The following is a 20,747-nucleotide window of genomic DNA, read 5'->3' as shown; positions in this document are numbered from 1 at the left end:
AAACAGAAAATCGCCTCAACTAGATGCAACAGGACAGCAGTCAAGAGAACGTGGAACTCAAAGCCTTCAATTGCAGGCCATTATCTTTCTTAACATGATTCCTTTGAGCAGTTGCCAAAAAAAAAAAAAAAAATTAAGACGTTTCACTTGAGCTGAGGCAGGTTTGCACTAATGGAAAACCATTCATTCACAACATCCTTTTGAATATTGTCATCACGTGTATATTTGGATATTGCAATAATCAAATGTGTGCATGTGGCCAGAACCTTTGCATAATCAATGGAGATAGATAGATAGATAGATAGATAGATAGATAGATAGATAGATAGATAGATAGATAGATAGATAGATAGATAGATAGATAGATAGATAGATAGATGTGTACTGTACATTACACTGCTTTTTAATTATACAGCTGGTAGTCTTAAAAGTCAACATAATGTTACTGTTTACACCCTCTAGCCCACTCTTTACTCATTTTGATTGAGGAAAATAAACAATGGAAAGTATCCAAACTCATTCTATGCTAATGTAAAGTTAGTTTGAAGCTCTGGTGTAAAGGAGATATTTCTTCATAATGTCAAGGAGGAAATTTTGTTTACTCCAGATTTCCAAAACAGATCTCAGCTGAGATTTCTTGATGTCACCCAACCAAAACTGCAGACTGCTGAAAACTTTTCACTCACTAATGTCATTTTTTCAGCAGCTACTTTTGCTATCTATATTCCCAGTTATCGTCTGCAGCTGTTGCTCCTGTGTGGGTGTGCTGCTTCTTTGACAAAAAGACTACAAATTTAAATACACAGCAGGTGACCTGATGCAAGATCTGTATTCATAGTGAACAACCATTTCTCCAAAGGGAGTATCAATGAGAATCCAAGAACTGAACTATCATTTATATTTACACTGCAGGACCAGAGTCATAGGATATTTTTATTCAATCACAGCTCTCAATGTGTGTTTTAAGCCCTTCTTTATTGTATAGTTAATGAGAATATAGCTACATCCAAACTTTGCCATAAAAAGTAAAATAAAAGTATAACTTTGTAATGGCAGTGAAGATCCTGTGCCTTTTTGACCTTTAATGTAACTTCTTCCAGTCTACCTACACGCTGTGAATCGTACAAAATAGCCGTAGGAAAGAAAATACTATACAGTAACCATAGAAACAAAATATGCCCCATTTACCCCTGAGTGAAAGCACTGCACAAGTTAAGAGATGTTTAGACATGGTCATTGCTGCATCTTCCTGCCTCTCCTAGCGTATCCATGAAAACACCACAGCAGAGCAACATATGTGGTTAATGAAGGGATTCGTATCCATCAATTAAGTATGAGTGACTCACAAAAAAAAAAGAAACAGGTAATACAGGGAATTAAATGTTCTACAAAAATCTAATGTTGCACCATATATTGGCATGGTGACAACTGAGCAAAAATATCTTAAAGGTTTTAGAATTTGTTCATAAATACTTGCTTTTTGCTTCCACAGTCCAGTTTGTACCTTTGACAACACAAAATCCATGTACAAAGCTGTAAAGTTTTAATCAGAACTGTTCAAAGAGAAAATAAAATGTGACATGTGAAAACTAGACGAGCACAGTCCTCCACCAGGGCTAAAAATTTAATGGGTGCTTCCACGGACACTATAGGGGATGACACTGAAAAAACTAGCAGACATCTACATGGAAACTGGATGGCTGTTGTCCTGTCCGTGCTTCCAAAGTATATACGAGCTAATCATGTTGTTTCAATGACAGGTGCATAAAATGGAGGTTCACAACAGTTTAACTCCTTCCCTAGTGGACGGCTACTAGGGTTAACTCCAGTTTCTCTTTTTTGAATTAAGAAATTTCTGTCTTATTTTAGGCCTCCTTCCAGAACCAAATGACTGCGTGAGCGTCAGTTAGTGAGGGTGATCTAAAAAGCTTGCTAGCCATGGAAAAACCTGGAACATGTTGTAATGGTCACGAAACTACATCTTTATTCATATATAATGAGATGTCGAAACTCATAATTACAGCTGCATCTATTTATGGATACATCCAAACTAAAACTGACTTCTTTTTATCAGTTTTACTTAGCAGGAAAGTTGGAAATATAATAATCTGGTAATATGCACAATTTATAGTATTTTTCATTTTTAAGTTAGATAGTCAGCATTTGCCCCACATTTAGTTATCTGGGATCTGTGAGACACTGATGACATAATTTCTGTATGAAGAATAATGCAGCAGTATTTATAGCGAGACATTTGAGTATTCTAGACAAATCCCTTAAATAAAAGAATAAATTACTAACGGTGACCACCACAATCTACATTCCTTTGGCAATAACTTATTGGGAAATGACTGTTTTCCTTTAGGAGTTTTAGTTTGATTTTCAATGTTGTCCACAGTACCACGACCTATTTAACTTTTTTACACCCACATTGTAGTTGAGGAAAGGAAACTTGACAAAGAAAACAAAACAATTGTAAAATCCCTGTAATGAAATGATTAATGCACTTAGAGCTCCAAGTTTTACCATGACTGTAATTTCAGTGAATTTTGAGTCTGAGGGTTCAAATTCTGCACAAAGGCAGCTTCAACTGGTGAGCAGTTTTGCATGAATGACCACAGCAACATAATCAGTAGCATGTCATTCAAAGCCTATTGGTGGCTTTCAGATAAAGTCGCCTGCACCTCCCTTCCTCTTTGAATGAGAGCCCAAGAGGATCAGGTTACTAGAGAGGCTGTGTGACTTTTACCATATGAATGAAGCAACTGCCATTTTTTTCAAAGAGGTAGATTGTCCCTGGTCTGCAGCCTGGGTTGTGTGCCACCACAGGCTGCTTGTCAGTCAAACCAGAAAGGGTTCATTAAACTGACTCCATTAGAGCTAATGAGTTGTAGGTCAGTGGATATGGCCGGCCTCTCCATTCATGAGTAACAAACCATATAAATGGCCGGCTTGCTGATTTCATTCATTCACACCATCAAGAGGAAGAAATGTTGCCAGTGTTGCAGCAGAGCTTGCACAGCGTGCCATCAAGTAAAAGAGGAAGCAGAGTGCTGATTACCTCTGCACATCATTATAGGTAAGGTAGGGCTGCAAGCATCATTAACTTTCATTATAAATTAATTTGAGATGTTAATCCCAGTTAATTGTTTAGTTTCCAAGATTACATTTTTTGCCTGTTTTGTTAAAGTAACTGTCCCCAAACACAAACAATAAAAAGGACAAAGAGGAAACCATATGAATTTTCTGAATGAGTATTTTATTTATATAGTTTATGTGAAGTAGCACATAACCTGTGTCCTAGCTTAGTGCCTAGAGCACTATATTCATCTCAGAGATGTAGGTCAAAAGGCAGCAAATTCCACTGTACCATCTTGAAACCAGCGCCAGGATTGAAACTTCTTGCAAGTAAGGCCAATAGCTTGGTAAACCTAACCACAAAAATGTTGTTTTTCAGAAATAATTGGAATAAATTAATGGGGAAAAAATACAAAAGTGAGTTTTTTATTAGTCCATGATATTGGCTGACAAAATGACTTGTCTGCAAATTTTTTACATTTCTCATTATACTTTGTACATGCTGCTTTTAGTCATTGCTGTAAATTCTAACATTATAGAACATGAAAAATGAACAGCAACAAGTGGTATTTCAGAAATGATGCTGTACATGCTTGAATGAAGCTTGGCTATCCCACAGTATATTCTGATAAAGACTAGAGTTCTTCCCGAATCCACAAAGCTCAGTATAGTAGAGAGTCAGCAGTGGCTAACCAGCTCCGAAACCTCATTAGATAAATAAGCACACAGCAGCTATTATGAAAGTCTACAATCGGGAAATAAGAATATGGAAAAACGAATGGGGTGTGAAGGTATGGTAGCAGCAACTGCATGGCCAAACCACAAATCACATCCAGCTACTCTGAGGGAATACAGTACCAGTAAATTGAGGCAATTTTGCAGCTACAGAGCTCTGAATATTACACAAGCTGGGCCAGTGGTGTATTTTAGTCATAATCATATCACAGTAAAGTCCAATTTGAATGTGAAACAATAAAATTAAGCTTTTTATTTGAACAACAGTGTGTACTGTAGATGAGATAAAAGTTGATTGGCTTAAAGCTCGTATTTTTTCAAATTAGAAGATTTTTCCAATGTTTTATAATTTTTTAACGTGCTGATAAATTATCCTGTCAAGTGTCAAAAGTCTTAGCAAAAGTTCAAAAGTTAGCCTACTCAAAACTCTCTCTTAACAATAGCTGTACATATAAACATGGAAATACCAAAAACAACCAAAGAAAAAAATAATTAAACTCAGCCACACAAAGAAATTAACTCTTCTAAATACTCATACATGTAGTATATGAGCAAAATACCCAAACATCAACAGCTCATAAGCTGTCAGCAGATCTTAGCAAATGGGCACACTTAGCTTGTTCAAGTTGAGTGAATCACAGCATCGTATAGCTGATGAAACTTTAGTAAGTGGCCAGCTATGGGTCTTAAAAATATTTTCTAACTCCACATCCTTTTTAAGGTCAGTGGCTGAAACAGGCATCCATTAAAGAGACATGACAGATGGTAGAACTAGCTTACACCTTGCAACCACTTTTTTATGTACACCTTGTTGGTACCTGGTAAGATTTCCTTCAGAGCTGCCTTGTTTCTTAGTGGCACAGGTTGAACAAGGTGCTGGAAACAGACAGCATTTGCTGCAGATCCATGATGCAAATCTTTGTGCCACCACATCACAACTGTGTTCTATCTGAATGAAATCTGTTGACTGCGGAGGGCATTTGTAAACTCAGTCAGTGAACTCTGTCATAGTAAAGAAATCAGCTTTGTGACATGACATGTTATACTGTTAGAAGCAACCATCACAAGATACAGTGGTACACTGTGGTCACAAAGGGTACTGATGGGGTAGAAGTATGCAGTGAATCACAACCAACAACATGAACTGCTGATAAAATGCAGGATGGATCCATGCTTTCATGTTGTTTATGGCTAATTTAACCCTAGCTTTAAAATATTGCAGTAGAAATCAGGACTCAGTTTCCTGCTCTCAGCTGCCAGGAGTTACACCCAGTGTGGTCCTCTGGTGGTGTAGCCCATCTGTTTCAAGGTTCATTGGTGCAAGAGATGTTCCTCTGAATACCTCAGTTGTAACGACTGGTTATTTGAGATACTGCTCTGTTCATATCAGCTTGAAACAGTCTGGCCATGCTCCTTTGACATCTGACATCAACAAGGCATTTTCTGCCAGAGAACAGCCACATTGGATACTTTCTCTTTTTAGGACCATTCTCTGTAAATCCTAGAGATGGTTATGTGGGTAAATTTCAGCAGATCAGCAGTTTCTGAGAAACTCAGACCAGCCTGTCTGGCACCAGCAACCATGCTATGTTTAAAGTCACTTAAACCATCTTTCTTCCCCATTTTGATGCTCAGTGTCATTGGCTCATTAGATGTTTGTGGTAAGTTGAACAGATGTACCTAATAAAATAATGTATGTTACACAAACAATGCTCAGTGCAGCGGTGGGTTTAATAACTGAGAAAAATGCAAGGCTGTATATCAATAGTGTATGGTCATTATTATACAGATCATTAAAGAGAGTAAAATTCTGATTTTAAAGTTTAATTTCATACCTTGGCTGTTCTTAAATATAAAAATTGGGAGATTGTTGGATTACTGAACTATAATATGGTTTTATAGAAGCAGGGAGCATGAATCACTATGAAGGTTTTTGCTGGTCCATATTAAATGGTCCATATTAAATGAGACCATCAATAACTCATCCATTTTATCTTAATTGCTTAGGCATAATTTATAGTCCTATTAAAGTTATAGTACAATCAATGAACTTTTATTGATCCCAACCTCATTAACTGTTAGAGCAGCAAAAATACATATGAGACCAGACAGGGTAATACATATGAACACTACTTACAAGAAGCAACAAAAAAAATCAATGGATTTACAATCTAGTCTAAGTTTAAATTTCAATGTCTCACAAAATGTGGAGAAAAGCAATAATTATAATGTATATGTTTTGAATGCCTTTTCCTTCAATTTTGCCATAAACGAAACTGGAAAGGACAAATACTGTTGCTCATTTCATTTCTCAGTTTTATATCATGAATGGTTTCTGTGCTTCCTTCACTCACTTAGTCCCTGCTACTTAAAACATCGAGTGTAAGTAATTAAGACTTATTTAGAGCTTTTTCACAGTTATAAAGTCATAAAATGTTATACAATAAAACAAAGAAGACTAGAGAAGCAAAAATCATCATCTTTAATAACATCAAAAAGTTGTGAAAATGAAAGGAGCACAAATATAAAAGTGGAGTTATCCTACCATCATGATTTATATGTTTCAGCTATTTCTCTTTTATATGGCATGGATGGTAAAACTTCCAAAAAAGGGCACACCTGTTTAACTTTACTCATAGCTCCTCCTGATGCATTTCAGGAATTAAAATATCCTTCAAGATCAGCCGAGATCAATTTCTGGTTCACCGGCCGCAGGACAGAGTGAAGAGGAGACGATGAGAAATGAGAAAGGCCAGACAGATACCATTTTGGGATCGTGCTCATGCAGACTCAGCGCTAAGTGTTTTACTGATGATACAAACATCCTGATCATTCCTGTGGTATTTCATCGGATATGGTCTGGGAAGTATTCAGGCTTTTCCAGGAGGCTCCAGTCAAATTAAAACCAATGTAACAGAGCACATTATCCAATTGAAATCGTCTAGTTTATTCAACAGTAAAGTGTGCCAAGAAATACCATTTTCTTCACTGTGTTAACATCAAACAGACGGGGCAATTTTATTCCACTCAGTCATCAGGCAGTGATGAGTCAACACAAATCCACATCTTTCCCGTATAGTCATGTGCTGCTGTTACCCATCTGCTTCAAGTCTCAATAAGTAGAGCGATGTGCAATGCCCCAGCGCACACTAATGTGTACAGTTGTGTCAGATGCATATTTATAGCCCACCTAGTAACTTGAAAGGATGTCACTTTCACTTTTCACATCTGGCTGCATGTTATTTTTTAACAGGTCAGTAGCTGTAAATTTGTATGTCACTGACCCAAAATCAGATCCTCAAAATAATTCACATTTGTTTTCTGTTAACATGATCACAATCTGTTTGGATATGCACAACTACACTGTTAAACAGAACTGACATTAACACGAATCCATTATTGTTAAACACAATTACATTTTGCCATTTTCAGAAAAATCTACTGAAACAACGACCTTTATTCACTCATTAAACGCACCATAAGCCAATCATTTATGTATTTTAATACATAAATTACAATTTTTAATTAATTAATTCATTATCAGTTAATAATTACTGTATTATTTTTTTAATAACCAAAGCATTTGCGTCTAACATGCATCTGCAGTTGTGGAATGCAATTTAAAAAAAGAAAATGTTTAAAAAAATAATATGTCTAGAATAATATTTTAAACCTCATATAAAAAAGACGTTGAGCCATAAAAGAATAATATAATTATCTTGCAATTATCTTGCAACTTGAATTCATTAAAATTCAAATTGAATCACAAAGAGCAAACAGCATTTCAATAACCATTTTAATCTGCATATTGAGCAAATATCTCAAGCATCCCAATTATTTTCACTTTGTCTCACACATTAATTTTCCCTGATAAATGACTAAAGGGTCCATGAGACTTATTAGACAAGTAAGTTTTCGCCTTTGAGAATAAAAGGTGTTTTCTTTCTTTCTTTCAACTCATTAGCACCGATGCTTCACGGCTAAAAGGCAGTGGGTTCAAATCTGCCTGGAGTTGGGCTTTTTCTATGTTTGTGTGTTTTCCCTTTACAAGGAAAAAACTCACACAGTCCAAGAACATGATGTTAGGTTATTTGATGATTCTTAACTGGCTGTAAGTGTAAATGTGAGAGTGTGAGGTTGCCTGTGTCTGTGCATTAGACCTGTGAAAGACTGATGACCCATCCAGGGTGTGCTCTCTTTGTCGCTTTAACCACCTGTAACTCTGAACTGGATAAAAGGTTAAGAAAATAAATGGGCATTTCTTTATTAGCTGGCCCCCAGCCTCCTGTCCTATGATCACAAGTTCATTAAAGATTTACACTTATTTTATTCAAGTCATGGCAGACTTGTAGTCAAGACCGCCTAAACCAAGACAAAGACAATACCAAGACCAGAGGGTATCGAGACCAAGACAAGACCAAGACCGAGACCTAGACAGGCCGAGTCAAGACCAAGATAAAGTCGAGACGAGACCAAGACCGAGACCGAGACAAAAAGTCTTTAAACTCCAGCCAGAAGCTGCTTCGTTTACGGGTGTCAGGCATATTTATGTGTTTTTGCGATGCACTCGCACAGCCCTCCTCACCGCTGTCTACTGTCTCACTCACTTACTGAGAGGACAGACGCACGCTCCACTTGACTGTCGCATCTCTCACCCTCTCTGTTTTTCACATAATGATATTATCCTATATCCTCGCATGTTATTGGCCACAATATGGAGGGATTGGAGCATAGCTGAGCCACTGTGTGAGAGCTGAGCAGCGAAAGGAAATTAAGTGAGGAGCCGGCTCTCGCTCAATGGGAGTCGACTCTTCTAATTCACTACAAAGCACTCTCTAAGCACGGCTCTTAGAGCTGATGCTTTTGCGCATGACACATTATCGAACATTACTTTGTGTGTCATGGATACCGTTGACTCCAAATCTCCCGACCACTATGTCGATCTGAGACAGCAAGACCGAGGCAGCGAAACCAAGACAAGACCAAGACCAAAGTCCGTCGAGACCAAGACAAGACCGAGACCACGTAAAAGTGGTCTCGAGACCGGTCCTGAGACATCCAACTCTAAGTTATGGCATGATGTTGTATATGCTCAGTGTACCATTCACCATCTCAAAATCCCCTAGGCACCTTTAGAGCTCAGAGTAATTTGAAACCTATTTGACACCTGTTTGCACTTGAACATAGGGCCGGCAATATGGCCAAAAATATTTATCGCGGTATATATTTGAAAATTTGCAATAACGATATAACTTGATGATTTTCTACTATGCCTTCCTGGAAAGCATTATGAGCTTCTCCATCACCTGCTGGTGCAGCCTTCAGAACAGGAACAGACTGCAACACACTACATCAGTGTGCTCTAAAATCATTGGACTGCCTGTCAGAACTCTGGCACAGGTTTTCAGCCAACAGGCCCTTACACAGGCAGCCAAAATCATCAACGGCCCCTCTCACATTCTTCACCCCGCATTTCAATGGCTCCCCTCTGGGCGATGCCTCCGCTGCATTTCCTGCAGGACTGAGAGGAGGAGAGCCACCTTTGTCCCCATAACCACCCTGCTTTTTAACTCCAGCCAATAAGAACATTTCACACACCCATAAACATAAACTACACTCTTCTTACACTACTGACACTTTATTCACTTTTAGTCACTTGCAGTTATTTATTCACCTTCAGTCACTTTAATTTTAAAACTGTGTAATTTTAAAACTGTATATACTGTATATTCTGTGGATTTATTATTTCACTCGTATTGCCTGTTCTTATTGACCTTATCTTCAACGTATGCTGCTCGGTTGTTTGTTAATTGCCCCTTGGGGATAAATAAAGTCTTCAGATTCTGATTAACTGATGATATAATTGACGCGAGACAAAATACTTATCAACTCCTCAACTTTATTAGTGCAAAACATAAATAAATCCATCAATGTATTTTCACTTAAACAAGCAGCTGTTTTTTTATGCAAATTCCTTGCTGACAGTTTAACCAAAAGGCATTTCCAGTGGAAATTGGCCGACATATCCTGAGCATAACCACGTATAATATCCACAAAACTTAAAAAGACGTTATACACAAACAATACGGTAATATTATGTTGAAGCACAGTACGTATTACTCCGCGAGGCTCCTGCCTACGATAGCCGTAATGCTCCGACAATCCATCAAGCGGTGCGGCTTCGTAGCTTAGTGAAGTCATACTAAAACATTTTTTGACAGATTTTTGAGTGTCGCGCACCACATAAAAGCGGTTCAAGGTCAGTAAGCACAACCAGAATTCATACATAAGGTGCACCAGATTTTTTGTCGATTTTTCAGAAAATCAAAGGATTTTCAGAGCGACTTATTTTCCGAAAAACACGGTAATAACCACGGCCCGCTTGCATGCTCTTACAAAAATTGTGCTTTGGTGTGTATCTGATGGACGAAAGCCAAACCAGTTCCACATCACTGAAGTTGCAGCATTTTTACAAACCAATTCTGATTCATCTGTTTCATTCAACGATCCGCTTTCGCCCTTCTCATTCTCCGTCACCGCCATGCTTTTTCTGCCATGTGCATATGAAAACAAAGGCTCTGCGCATGCCCGTTTTACCCATATTCTATCGCGATATTTCATTTTCTTATCATTACCTAACATTATACCGGTATTACCGTGAACGGAACAAAGGACTGGTTGATTTCTAATTTTCGCTTTTACATGGATATACATTTATATACTACTCTTATATAGTATTGTTAAGTAGTTTGAAACTTAAAGTTTATCCACTTCAACACAAGAGTAGCCACTATTATTAAAATTCATAGCAGCAGTCTACTGCACATATAGACCTTTTAGAAACTGACCAATGTATCCTTTGGAAGCCAAAGTCCAAAATTATGTTTTCAGGGAATTACTGACGATAGAAGAAAAATTGTGAATTAAACAGACCTTTTGGATCTCTCTGGATTTTTGTTAGATTGTTCAAAACCTAATTTTAGTTAACTTAATTTGCTGTTTTTAAAACGTCTTTTCTGAAGGAGAAAACCTCAAACTGCAGGAGATTTCATATATCAAAAGTTAATTTCCATGAATAGAAATGTTATTTACTGTTATCTATTGTTGGTATGACAATGAGCTCAATTGTTGTCTTCATTGGGAGGGTATTTATGTTTTCATGTTGTTTATGTCAAATTCTGACATTACCAAAACATAATTTTATAACTTTATTGTCTAGTTTTAGTGAGCCCAGCTTTTTTCTCCTCAGCTTTCTTCCAGTACTCGCACCTGGTGCGTGGCACCAAGTCTTCAATGTAGTCTGCAGAGTGCATGCAGCAGCATTTGAGACCATGACATAAAAATCACAAAAGCAGGCATCCTGTTTCTAAAAGAGCTCATGCTGCTGTTACAGGGTCACAAGTTGAACTGACAGGTGGAGACCCGCTCTTTTGAGATGCTGAACACTTCCTGTGCTGCTGCAGATTCTGCACAGGAGCACGCCACAGTAATTTTGATTAACAGCCCATTTACTTCTGTTTATATAAGCTGCTTACATTTCTGTCATTTTGCACACGTGCCATATCTTACTGTTTTTAACTTGCTCAGCCATGATTTAAAGGCGTAGCTTAAAATGAAAACACGTTTATAATTAAGTTTCGGGACACATTGTTTTCTGGAATGAGCTCTTAAATATTTTCTCCTTGGCAGGTTTAACATTAGAACCCACGAGTACAGTAATATGGCAATAGGAACAAACGTTTCTGCGTCTGGTTAGTGTGATGGATGATCAAGCTCAAATGCCTTTCATCACTGCACAAAAATGAATTGTGACTGTCTGTAGCAAATCAAATCAATAATAAAACGCAGTGATAAAATAGAGCGAGACGAGACAGTAAAACTGATGTTCTGATTTAGCACAATGGCATAGAGTGTTGACACCTTTCTAAATATTCTGTTATGCACTCATATACTGTACAAAATACCACATTCCATAGTGATCTGGTTTTGACTTGCTCGTAAATATTCTTTCAAGTTTAAATGTTTAAGTATATCTGTCTGAAGGTACAAGACTGTTTAAGTCTAGAAAATCTGTCAAGGCTCATGTGTCCAAGAATTCAGACAAATGTTATTGTGTTAACGTTAAACTAACACGCCATTTCCACCCCCTAGAATAATGTACATGATGGAGGTCTGCTTCTTGATTTCAATATGTCCAGTATGTAACGATGTGGTGAGAGGGGAAAAACACATTAATGTTCTCTTCCCTTATTTGTCTTGCAAAGAATGTGTTTACAGTGGGTTTACGAGCTGGCTGAGACAATTTCTCCACTTGTCTCTCAACAGGATTGAAGAGGCAGAGAAGGGCAGAGGTGTGCTGGATGGCAGCCACAGCCAGGCCTCATGGCAGGAGGTGCCCATAACACACAGAACTCTAATCACATCCTCTAGGAGCCACAGAGGTGATACAGTTCACGTGGATACACTGAAAAGGTATGAATATTAATATGTAAATGCATACAAGTCTCGAAACAGGTCAGTTTTTTTCATGTGTTTGTGTTGTTTTTGTAGATAATACATATGTAAAGCTAGCAACACTGTGCTTATTCAGCATGGCTGTGTTCACACTGCAGTCCTCAGTGTTGGTTTGTTTTTTTGTTTTTTTCACGTTATCCATTCAGTGCTGCTAATATCAGATTCCAGTGTAAACAGGTCACTGTCCTGAACTGACCTGCATGTGCCGAAAAACAATAACAAAGGCGTCACTCACATTCGCTCTTGCACAGAAGTAAATATGGAGACCAGTAAAGCCAGTGTTTACATTTTCATTTAAACGTTGATGTGCAGTAAAAGCTGGAAAATATGTAACCAGATGTCAAAGAGAGATTATGGTTTTCAGATTATTTTAATTATGGTTTGTGTGGTAGCAACAGCTGCTACTTCTAGACCTGTAGGTTTATAGTGCTGTCAAAAGTTTTTGTCCCATTTCTGGGTTTTTTTGTTTCTTTTTTTGTGTGCATATGTGCCACACGTACATATTATAATATTAAACACATTTTAATATTCGACAAATAACCAGAGTAAGTATAAAAAATAGAAGAAAAAAATAGAACATATGAATGGGGTTAAATACTAAATCATCTGGAGGTATTAGATTAGGAATTTTACAATATTGGTGCACCGGTGGTGGTTTCTATGTTTGTTTCACTCAGCTCTGAAATTTCTTTTTTAAGCTTATCAGCACTTATTTTCCTCCGTTATTCCCCCACTTCCAAAAATCTGAAACATTACAAAAAATTGAATCTGCTCAATTTCAATGTGCCAATAAGCCATGTCACACATTGGGTACATTTTAGCCATTAATGTGTTGACGAATGTCAAATTAGCCCTGACATGTCTGTATAATTTTGTGTTTAAAAGAGAACATAGACACCGCATTGTTGCTGGTCTTTCACTTTTCTTTTTACTAAAAGCAATGCTGCTCCTGGGAAGATATTGTATTGATCTTAAGATTTTTCCTTGTTAATTTATTCTGTGTGATGTTTACTATGCTATGCTATAAAGTGATCTTCCTCTGTCCCCTAAAGTAATCCAAATTGGCACTTAAAGGCAGAAAACCCCCCCAGAAAAAAACAGGTGTGGCATATCTTTGCTGCCTTTGTCTGTTTATTTCCAACAATGATGCAGTAATGATTTTGTCATGTCAAAATGTTGCACCAGGTATCAATAACTTGAACTAGACAGACCTTAAAAGCCTATAATATTTTAGTTCTAGCTCACATTATGTATTGTTTCACAGGCTATGATTTCTCTTTTGATTTGTTTTGCCAACAATTTTAATCCACAAGTGCTCACCCTGCTACCTGAGGCAAACACAGCATATAATAAGCCTGCCCAACAGAGCCTGCTATTGTAGCCATCACAGGTGTTGACTTGCCTGTGATTCCTGCTGTATTAAATGCAGTACACAGCCTGTCTACCTAAACAACCCATTAAGCACAGATGTTCTGTTCTGTGTTTTGTGGTGAGTCATGACACGATGAAAAGAAAATGATATCAAACACATGTCACAATAATGTCAGTTATATTCCCCTACATAATGTCATGCCTATTCTGATGGGTAATTGTGTTTTTTGGGATATGTTATTCTTTAATTTTCCACCATTTAATTCAGCTCTGCTTCTGTCTAGTTTGCCTTTCTTTTTAAACTTACCTTTTAATAAACAGTACTGTGCACATTTTTTGGACAATTTAGATCAGCGGTGTCCAACTCCAGGCCTCAAGGGCCAGTGTCCTGCAGGTTTTAAATGTGTCCTTGATGCAACACAACTGATTTAAATGACTAAATTACCACTTCGACATGTCTTAAAGTTCTCCAGAGGCCTGGTAATGAACTAATCATTTAATTCAGGTGTGTTGACCCAGGGTGATATGCAAAACCTGCAGGGACGGCGCTTGAGGCCTGGAGTTGGACACCACTGATTTAGATGTTTATATTTTTGGTATTTGGTGTCAGTCACATTACAGTATATGGTCTTTAAATGGGAGGAGACACAAATCCAGCCTCTGGGAGTCACAAGCTACTGCCAGTCCCAAGTCCACACAAATAGAAGTGTCAGGAAGAGCATCCGGCACAAAGTCTGTCCCCAATAAACATGTCTATCTGTCCACTGAGGTGATCTCTTGGGAATTAAAGAAGCAGACAGTACAAAATATATGACTTCTAATCTGTCCAACTAGTCCTTCAAGCCTAGTCAAATAACCCATATCGAATTAGTCTTACTGACAGGGGCAAAAAAAGCAAGTATTTTTCACATCAGTTAAGTTTCATTTCAGCTCACAAACCTTGTAAGAGGAGTATAAGGTGTACAAAAATAAAAACAGGTTGTTGAGTAGTCATAATTTAGGACAGTGTTTCCCAACCTTTTGGAGCCATGGCACTTATTTCACATTAGAAAAATCACATGGTACACCACCAAACAAAAATGTCACAAAAAGCATATTGATAATTTTTCCCCATGGACCAGGTATAGCGGAAGTGGCTCGGTTTGTCCCAGTATAGCTTTTTTTCTTTATTCTGACCACCACTCACGCTACGGCCTTCATCTGGGTTGGAATTTTCTCCAGGACCCAGGTCAGATTGACTACTCTTTTTTTTTTCAAATATTTACCTTTTACTATTACATGCTGCATTATCTCACTTGCAGGGTGACTAAGTAATTTCTTCGTCTTCTTCGGTTATAATGGCAGTTGGTAACCCATTAAATTGGAGCAAGAAGTTATACTGTCCTCTGGTGGAAGAGAGTATAATTGTTCTGCCCATTTCTCACACCGGTCGCTTAGTGTACCAAACCAAATAATCTTCCACAGCACACCTGATCATTTCTCATGGCACACCTATGTCCTGCGGCACAGTGGTTGGAAAACACTGCTTTAGGAGACACTGAATGAGGGTTTGACCGAGGAAATGAACTGCAGTAAACAAACAACAGCCTTCTATATTAAAATCTGGCATTTTATTGACCCATTCACCCATTCCTGCAACTCAACCTTAACCGTCATTCATTCAGCTCTGTGCACCACATCATCTGATTTTCTCACTTCATAACTGCCGCAGCCACTAAAGTGCACTGCTATCACTGGGAAAAAACAAAAAACAAGCAAACAAACAAACAAGGCTTATGGGTTGTAATTATAAACATTATAAAAAATGGATGTAGTCACCATGACATAGCCCAATGTTTTTAGACTCTACATTCTGAAGTTTCAATGTTATGCCGAGGTTTAAGCCACATTATTTATATCACCTTATTTGAAAGAACATGTGCAGTGCTAAATTATCAACTATCACAATCAAAGTAGGTTACCAACTAGCATCAATAAGATGAATAGACACATATCTCCTAGATAGTGTTATGTAACAGAAACCATAAAATATTTTAACTGAAGCACAAACTTCTTAAGATATACTGTCTGTCGCACAGCAAGCCATAAAACTAGTCGGATACCTACATCTACAGTATATGGCACCAACAGTACAAACACTTCAGACAGGAGCAGCTCAGAGACTCAAATTATGATGAGTGGCTATGACTTCTAAATCAAAGAGGCCACACCCCTACTTCCAATATTCAGATTGATAAATTGTGAAAATCATCCACCATACAGTTTATAAAGGAGGAAATTCTCCATCCTAACTTTACAAGAAAATGCAAGTGTTGTAGTGATCTTAAATAGTTTAGAATTAAGAATAAAAAATTCTAAGACCTTTATGGATACTTGTGATTAAGACTAAGAAAAAAAGGAAATTCCTGTGCCATCCCTTACACACCATTGCTTAATGTCCACAATTCACATGCTATCAATTAAAAAAATCTATCATATCCTGTGTGAAATAAAAGAGAGGGAATACAACAGTGTGCGTGACTCATGGCTTTAGCCTGCTGCAGTGATGACTGGGATAATAAATGGTGTACACATGAAGTGGGTGCTCATCATTACTGCATAACCCCAGAGAATGTCTTCAGGCAGCCACAGACTGTTAAGAGAGTTCACTGTCATCTTTGTGGATGTAATTGTGTCAGTAATTTTTTATATTATTGCTACATTAGATATCAAACATTGTACTGCTTTCTGTTTACATGTATAAATCAGCTCAGGGACTTTGCAGCCTCAGCAGCAGCTGCCTAATCAGGATTTGCAGACTCCACCCTTAGCAATGCCAAACACAGACTTTTAATAAATAGTGCTTGTAAAAACTGTTAACGGTAAGTCATCAAACTTAATGTCAGGAAAAATGTTTGGGGCTTTTTCTGCTTTAAACAACAGCTCCAGCATGCACGTACATAAAGGGAATCTCACAGTTCAACATGCTGAAGATTGAATAAGTGCATGTGGAGATTAATACTGCATTGTAAAAAATTTAAAATTCACTATTATTATCTAGGTAAGCAAAAGAACATTCATATAATTTTAAAACTGCAAAATTATACATGTTAATTACATAAAATACAAAATAATTAGTGATCAATTACATTCTACACCTCCCCACAGCTCTAAAGAACATTATAGCATTTTTCATTGTTTTTGTTTTCAAACCTCCACCTGTTATGGCTTCAGGAAGCCTATAAACAGTGATATAATTGTGAGCACAACAATAACCCTTTAACTGCTAAAGAACCACTTATTTCCCTCAGGAGTTACTAGATACCAGAAAGAAAACAAAAGAAAGGGAATATCACTTGGAAGCATCCTATACATACTAAAGTTGATGTTACTTCATGTCTGCTGAAGAAGCTCTATGTAAAAAATGTTTCATATCTGCTGTAACATGTTTTCTGTTCTTATTGACACCCTCAGGTCGTGTGCCCATGAGGTCGTCCATGCTGGTCCTGTTCCTCTTCTTAAGTGCCCAGGCTGTGGCCGCAACCAGAGGGGACTTGTACACCACCACCACAGCGGCACAGGAAAACACTCCAAGTGACAACCCCGACTCTGTCCCGGTTGTCGATCCCAAACTGTTCACCAAGCGCCACTACCTCTCACCCAGAGTGCTTTTCAGCTCTCAGCCCCCTGATGCAGAGCCATCGGGGTCACAGGGTGCTAGCAGAAGGACCCGAAGGCAGGCAGGGCAGCCTCAACACCGCGGGATGTACTCAGTATGTGAGAGTATTAGTGTCTGGGTGGTCAACAAGACCAAAGCCACGGACACCTTAGGCAGAGAGGTGACAGTCCTCCCAGACGTGAAAATCAACAATGTCAAGATGAAGCAGTACTTCTTCGAGACAACATGTCATAGCCCTCGATCAGGCAGCTCAGGCTGTTTAGGAATTGATGCGAGACACTGGAACTCCTACTGTACTAATTCACACACTTTTGTGCGAGCGCTGACTTCATTCCAGAACCTGGTGGCGTGGAGGCACATACGCATTAACGTGGCCTGTGTGTGCGTGCTCAGCCGCAAGTCCTGGCGTCAATGAAGACTTACGACACGTGCACACAGGTTCACAAACCCAAATGCAGTACATACATAGACAAGCTAACAGGCAGGCAGAAGTGACTTTTTTCACATAATTTATCACCAAAAACTTCTCAACCTCTGCACAAAGTAAATTATTAGTATATGTCAAAGTATCAAGACTGCATGTATACACACCAGACCTGGGTCAAAGAGTATCTGCAGCTGGTTTTGTGTTTTGTTTTTTGGTTGTTTGTTTTGTTTTTTTGTTTTTTTACCTGTTTGAAGTACCACGCTACAGGGGCTGTAGCTGTGCCGGTATCTATTTTAGCTGTGGTTTATATCAGACTCAGCTTATGGAAATTCAATACGCAGCTATATGCTCAGTTTGACAAGTGTTTGTGCTCTGGATTTATCATAACTTTTAAGCATTACACTGAAAAATGTTCTAAAATACAGACAGGAAATATTTTTTATACATATACACATATCGCATACATTCATGGGTCATGTTTGCTATACTAAATGCACAAAATGCTATTGATGATCTGAAGCTAAACCTACCCAAGTAGTTTTGTTGGCAAACCATAGCAAAACCTAGCACAACTGTTTCCTCTGTGGCTCATTGCAACCATTTCCTCTCTGTTTTCAGCATTGCTGTATGTGATGTTTCAAGCACAAACATGTGCATCTTTTAAATGCCAAAGGCTTGGAATTAATTTGGTGGTGTAAAAATTCTCCAAATTATAAAATTATATTCTATTATACACTTATTGTATTTGGTGTATCCAACCAGTAATATAAAAGTGGCAACGCCATGCTCCAAATGAGTGAATTTAATGAATTTTTGTAGCATCATTTTCCAGCGTTGCATAGTCCCGAAAAAGTCACCTCATAAGTGCATAAATTTTCCAAAGGAGAAAATAGCGAGAGAGGCAGGTCTGATGTGCATACTACCTGACTATACACCTAAATAGTCCACAAAAATAAACTAAACATGGAAACAAACTAATTAAAACATTAGGAAAAAGTAGTAGCTTAGTGTAATAAAACATGGCCTCAATAGCATTTCCCCCCCTCTTACTCTATGGAAACTTTTTAGCTCCATACATTTACAAAGGTAAATAGGAGGCGTAATAAATATTTATCATCCAGGAGCAACAATCAAATGCCAGGATGCCATAATGACAGGGAATGGAAACAAAGACCAAACCAAACTGCAGACGGAAGGTAAATTTGCTGATGCAGTGCAATTTAAATGGAGAACATTCTATAGTGTATAAAAAAGCATGTAAGATTAATTCTGTTCCATCGCATTAAGGCAGAGCATACAGGTACAAGTGGATGATCTTTTGCTTTTATACTTTACTTTCAAATTATCACTTATACCACATCTACAAATACAGACCCAAAATGCAGCAGAACCACAGCTAAATGGCACCTTTACATGATGAATGATGATTATGAGATCTGCTCCAAACATCCATATGTCATTCAGACTCTGAAAATGGTAATTAAGGAAACCAGTTTCAGCTGTCTGACTTTTCTTGATTACTAACTGCTCAACAAAGAATTTAGAAATACCTCTGAAACAATATGCAGTGTGTGTCTGATCATTTGTAGTCTAGTATCGCTTTTGATAAATAGAAATATTGCTTATATAATTCTCTTTTATTTTGATGCAGATATAATTGCTATCTTAGTGCTTAAGGCCTGAACTGAACTTGTGTTGCTGCAGTAGTTTATATATAGCTGTTATGAATGGATCTCCCAACCCAAACTCCTCTAATGTAACTGCGCTATGACATTAGTTTGACACTTGAAGACATTAAAGACAGAAATATGTCCTTTACTTATATGCTGATTTTTTAATATGTTGGACAGCTATTCGGTACTTGCAGAAGGTTTCATTCACTGTTGTTTAGTTAATGCCTGCTGGACACGGTAAGGGGGTTTAGACTAAATCACAGGAACATTTTAAAGCTGCAGCTTTTACAGACACAGACCTTGGGTTTAATGTGATGTGACTTGGTTCCAGAAAGCACAGGCTTAAACCTGTCTTAACCTTAAACTGTAGCTCAGCTTATGACAGAGCAGCAGCCTCTAGGACTTTTGGCACAACAACACAGTCAAGCTTCTTTTCTGCCAGTCATTATACTGTCATGCAGCCCACTTACTGAAGAAGACTAAATCAATCCACAACTTTGCAAATACAATTTGACCCAGGCCTGATAAAACCAAAAGTGTTTTTTTATAAATGTTGTTGTTGATATTGTTATTTATTAAACATTTACAAACATGCACGGTGTGCTTTCTGCAGTGTTTTAGTAAGTTTGCTGTTTGCTGCTTCCTTCAGTGAAAAGGAAAGCCTTGACATAAGTGGGGGAAAAAAAGTGGGGAAAAAAAGAGAATTCCCATATGGCTTCGTTTTACCGCCATGCATTTTTTTTTTCTTTTTGGCTTTGCTTTGTGTTTTTCTCCTCCTATCATTCTACAGTGCATATGAAACAAAATTAAAAAGCCAAACACAGGCCAAAAATGATTGATAATACAATACCTTTCCAGTGATATTTCAGTGTCCTCAGCCAACACAAAATTATTCTCCAGGCAGTATCGATTGGGATTTTTGTAGGCTCGCAGCCTAATTTTGTATCCCAATTGGTGTCTAAGGTGTCTGATATGATTGAGCGAACATGGAACTAATGTAGAAATGCAAACAAAAATCTGATGAGGCTGTAATCCTGGAAACCTTGAGTTTTAAGATAAAACAACAGAGCCCAGCTGCTAAAAAGAATACAGCGCTTCCCCCTAGAGGTCAAGACTGAAACATGGAATATTTCCTTAAAATAAAATAATACTTTCACAAATAAAAACTTGACTCCTAACATGGTGGATTTGACAGATATTAGACTCCACTCAGGCAAACTTTAGCTAGTTCCCCACACTTCATACACTACCTCCACAAACTAAAAGCAGCACTGATGCTCACTTAAATGAA

At 37.9% G+C, this 20,747-nt stretch overlaps 1 protein-coding gene across 5 annotated transcripts in view; it reads left to right on the top strand.

Annotated features, from left to right (window-relative positions):
* ngfb (nerve growth factor b (beta polypeptide)) overlaps positions 1-20,009 on the top strand; it is a 29,851-nt gene extending 9,842 nt beyond the window's left edge. For 4 of the 5 annotated variants that reach the window (XM_025906985.1, XM_005458400.4, XM_019359038.2 and 1 more), the window contains 2 exons: positions 12,139-12,285; positions 17,152-20,009. In XM_025906985.1, coding sequence (XP_025762770.1) covers positions 17,163-17,771 — 609 coding nt within the window. In that variant the 5' untranslated portion in view covers positions 12,139-12,285; positions 17,152-17,162 and the 3' untranslated portion in view covers positions 17,772-20,009. Of the gene's footprint in view, positions 1-11,883; positions 12,011-12,138; positions 12,286-17,151 lie in introns of those variants that run through there. The other variant, XM_019359040.2, reaches the window with a different exon arrangement.
* Positions 20,010-20,747: the final 738 nt, after the last annotated feature.

This window comes from Oreochromis niloticus, linkage group LG5, assembly GCF_001858045.2.
Source record: "Oreochromis niloticus isolate F11D_XX linkage group LG5, O_niloticus_UMD_NMBU, whole genome shotgun sequence".
Lineage (NCBI taxonomy): Eukaryota > Metazoa > Chordata > Actinopteri > Cichliformes > Cichlidae > Oreochromis > Oreochromis niloticus.
The sequence above is the reverse complement of the archived record's forward strand: the minus strand, read 5'-3'. Positions and strand labels throughout refer to the sequence as shown.